The following is a 2,053-nucleotide window of genomic DNA, read 5'->3' as shown; positions in this document are numbered from 1 at the left end:
TGCTCCAAGTTGGGTGGCCATGCATTGGAAGAAGCACCAGGCAAACGATGGAGGACGAGAAGAAGGTGATCGTGCCGGACGAGGAAGTCGACGAAGAAGACGACGACGAGGATGTCGTGGCCGAAGGAACGGGTGGTGATGCCGCTGGAAAGAAAAAGAAGAAAAAGAAGAACAAGAAAAAGAAGAAGGCCGCGGCAGCCCCGGTCGGCCCAGGAACGAAATTGCCGCCCTTTCGCGGTGTGACTGGGTACACGGACAGCTACATTCAGTATGGTCAAACCGAACCCCCGACAATTCCTGTGGCAAAGTTGTTCGCGGTCGGTTCGTTCCCCAAAGGCGAAGAGCAGGAACACCCCGGTGACTTCAACACGTACCGCATCACAAGTGCCGAGAAGCGTGCCGCCGAACGTGTACGTCTTTCAACACCATCTCATGTATCTCTTCGAGACTGGACTGACCGCACACACCAGGAAAACGAAGCGTTCTATGACCGTCTCCGCTACGCGTCGGAAGTCCACCGTCAAGTGCGCAAGTTTGCGCAAGGATTGATCAAGCCTGGCATCCGCCTCATCGACTTGTGCGAAGCTTTGGAAAACAAAAACCGAGAGCTCGTCGAAGAGGCTGGGTTTGCAGTACGTCCACCATCCTTCTCCTCCATGAATTTTTTTTCGATGAAGTTTCCCTATCTTGTGGTCTGATGCACTCGAGCATTGCACATCTATCGCTCCTGTGTTTGTCGCATTAAACTGTCTTGGTTCCATCGATTACCGTGGGGTCGTGGTAGCGCGGGATCGGTTTCCCCACGGGCTGCTCGTTGAACCACGTGGCTGCGCATTACACCCCAAACTCGGGGGACAACACAGTCTTGACCTACAACGACGTGATGAAGATCGATTTCGGCACCCAAGTCGATGGTGCGTCGTCGTCGTGCGTCTTCGTATCTGACAGGCGCCATCGTGTGCAGGGCGCATCATCGATTCGGCGTTCACGGTTGCGTTCGACCCACAATTTGATCCGTTGTTGGCCGCTTCCAAAGCTGCCACAAACGAAGGCGTGCGCCAATCTGGCATTGATGCGCGTCTCGGTGAAATCGGCGCGGCAATTCAAGAAGTGATGGAGTCGTACGAGGTCACAATCAACGGCAAGGTGTACCCAGGTACCTCGTTTTTCTCGAGCATTTCGGCTTTGTATTCGCGCGGCTGCCAGCAAGCTCGTCGCACGCCCCCATGTCATGAATGTTTCTTTACCCATGGAATCGGCGGTAGTGCAATGCATTCGCAACTTGAACGGCCACTCGATCGGGCCATATCAAATCCATGCTGGGAAGAGTGTGCCGATCGTGGCAACCCCCGAACAAACCAAGATGGAGGAAGGCGAGATCTTTGCTATCGAAACATTCAACACGACGGGTCGCGGGTGCGGCAACTTGCTCATTGCGTCGAGGCGTACGAGAGGCTCACTCGTTGGTGGCTAGGTATGTCGTCGAGGACATGGAGTGCTCGCATTATGCCAAGGCGTTCGATGCGCCGCACGTGCCGCTCCGCCTTCCCCGCGCCAAGAAGCTGCTTTCCCATATTCAACGCACATTCGGAACGCTTCCATTCTGTCGCCGCTGGTTGGAACGCGACGATGGTGGGTCGACCTTTATCAACCCCAAGGGTGCCAAGCAAGAAAAATACATTATGGGACTCAAGAACTTGGTCGAAAACGGCATTGTGACGGTACGAATGGCTCGGACGAAATGGGGAGCTGACAGTGGATGGTTCTAGGCATATCCGCCGCTGTGCGACGTCAAGGGCAGCTACACGTCCCAATACGAGCACACGCTCATTTTGCGGTGCGTCCCCGTCATTCTAGCGTTGTTTCGAGGTTCATCGGCCGATGATGTAGGCCCACTTGCAAAGAAATTTTGTCGCGCGGCGACGATTACTAGGCGATCTCTCGTTCTCCATGGAAGTAACGTGGACCAAGCATGTTGAAATGGCAGTGGCCCTGGGTTGCGCGCACTGTCGCCTTCAAAAAAGGGTGCAGGCGGTGCACATCGACACCGCTG

At 55.0% G+C, this 2,053-nt stretch overlaps 1 protein-coding gene across 1 annotated transcript; it reads left to right on the top strand.

Moving 5' to 3' along the window:
- The first annotated feature begins 11 nt into the window (after window positions 1-11).
- Window positions 12-1,986, top strand: H310_10762 (methionine aminopeptidase, type II). The gene is made up of 8 exons (XM_008877215.1): window positions 12-410; window positions 471-632; window positions 785-914; window positions 965-1,156; window positions 1,266-1,416; window positions 1,475-1,721; window positions 1,770-1,837; window positions 1,891-1,986. The coding sequence occupies exons 1-8, from the start codon at window positions 48-50 to the stop codon at window positions 1,931-1,933; spliced, it is 1,356 nt and encodes a 451-aa protein (XP_008875437.1). The 5' UTR covers window positions 12-47; the 3' UTR covers window positions 1,934-1,986.
- Window positions 1,987-2,053: the final 67 nt, after the last annotated feature.

Source organism: Aphanomyces invadans, assembly GCF_000520115.1.
Source record: "Aphanomyces invadans strain NJM9701 unplaced genomic scaffold supercont1.27, whole genome shotgun sequence".
NCBI lineage: Eukaryota > Oomycota > Saprolegniomycetes > Saprolegniales > Verrucalvaceae > Aphanomyces > Aphanomyces invadans.
This window is presented reverse-complemented; position numbering and strand designations above follow the sequence as displayed.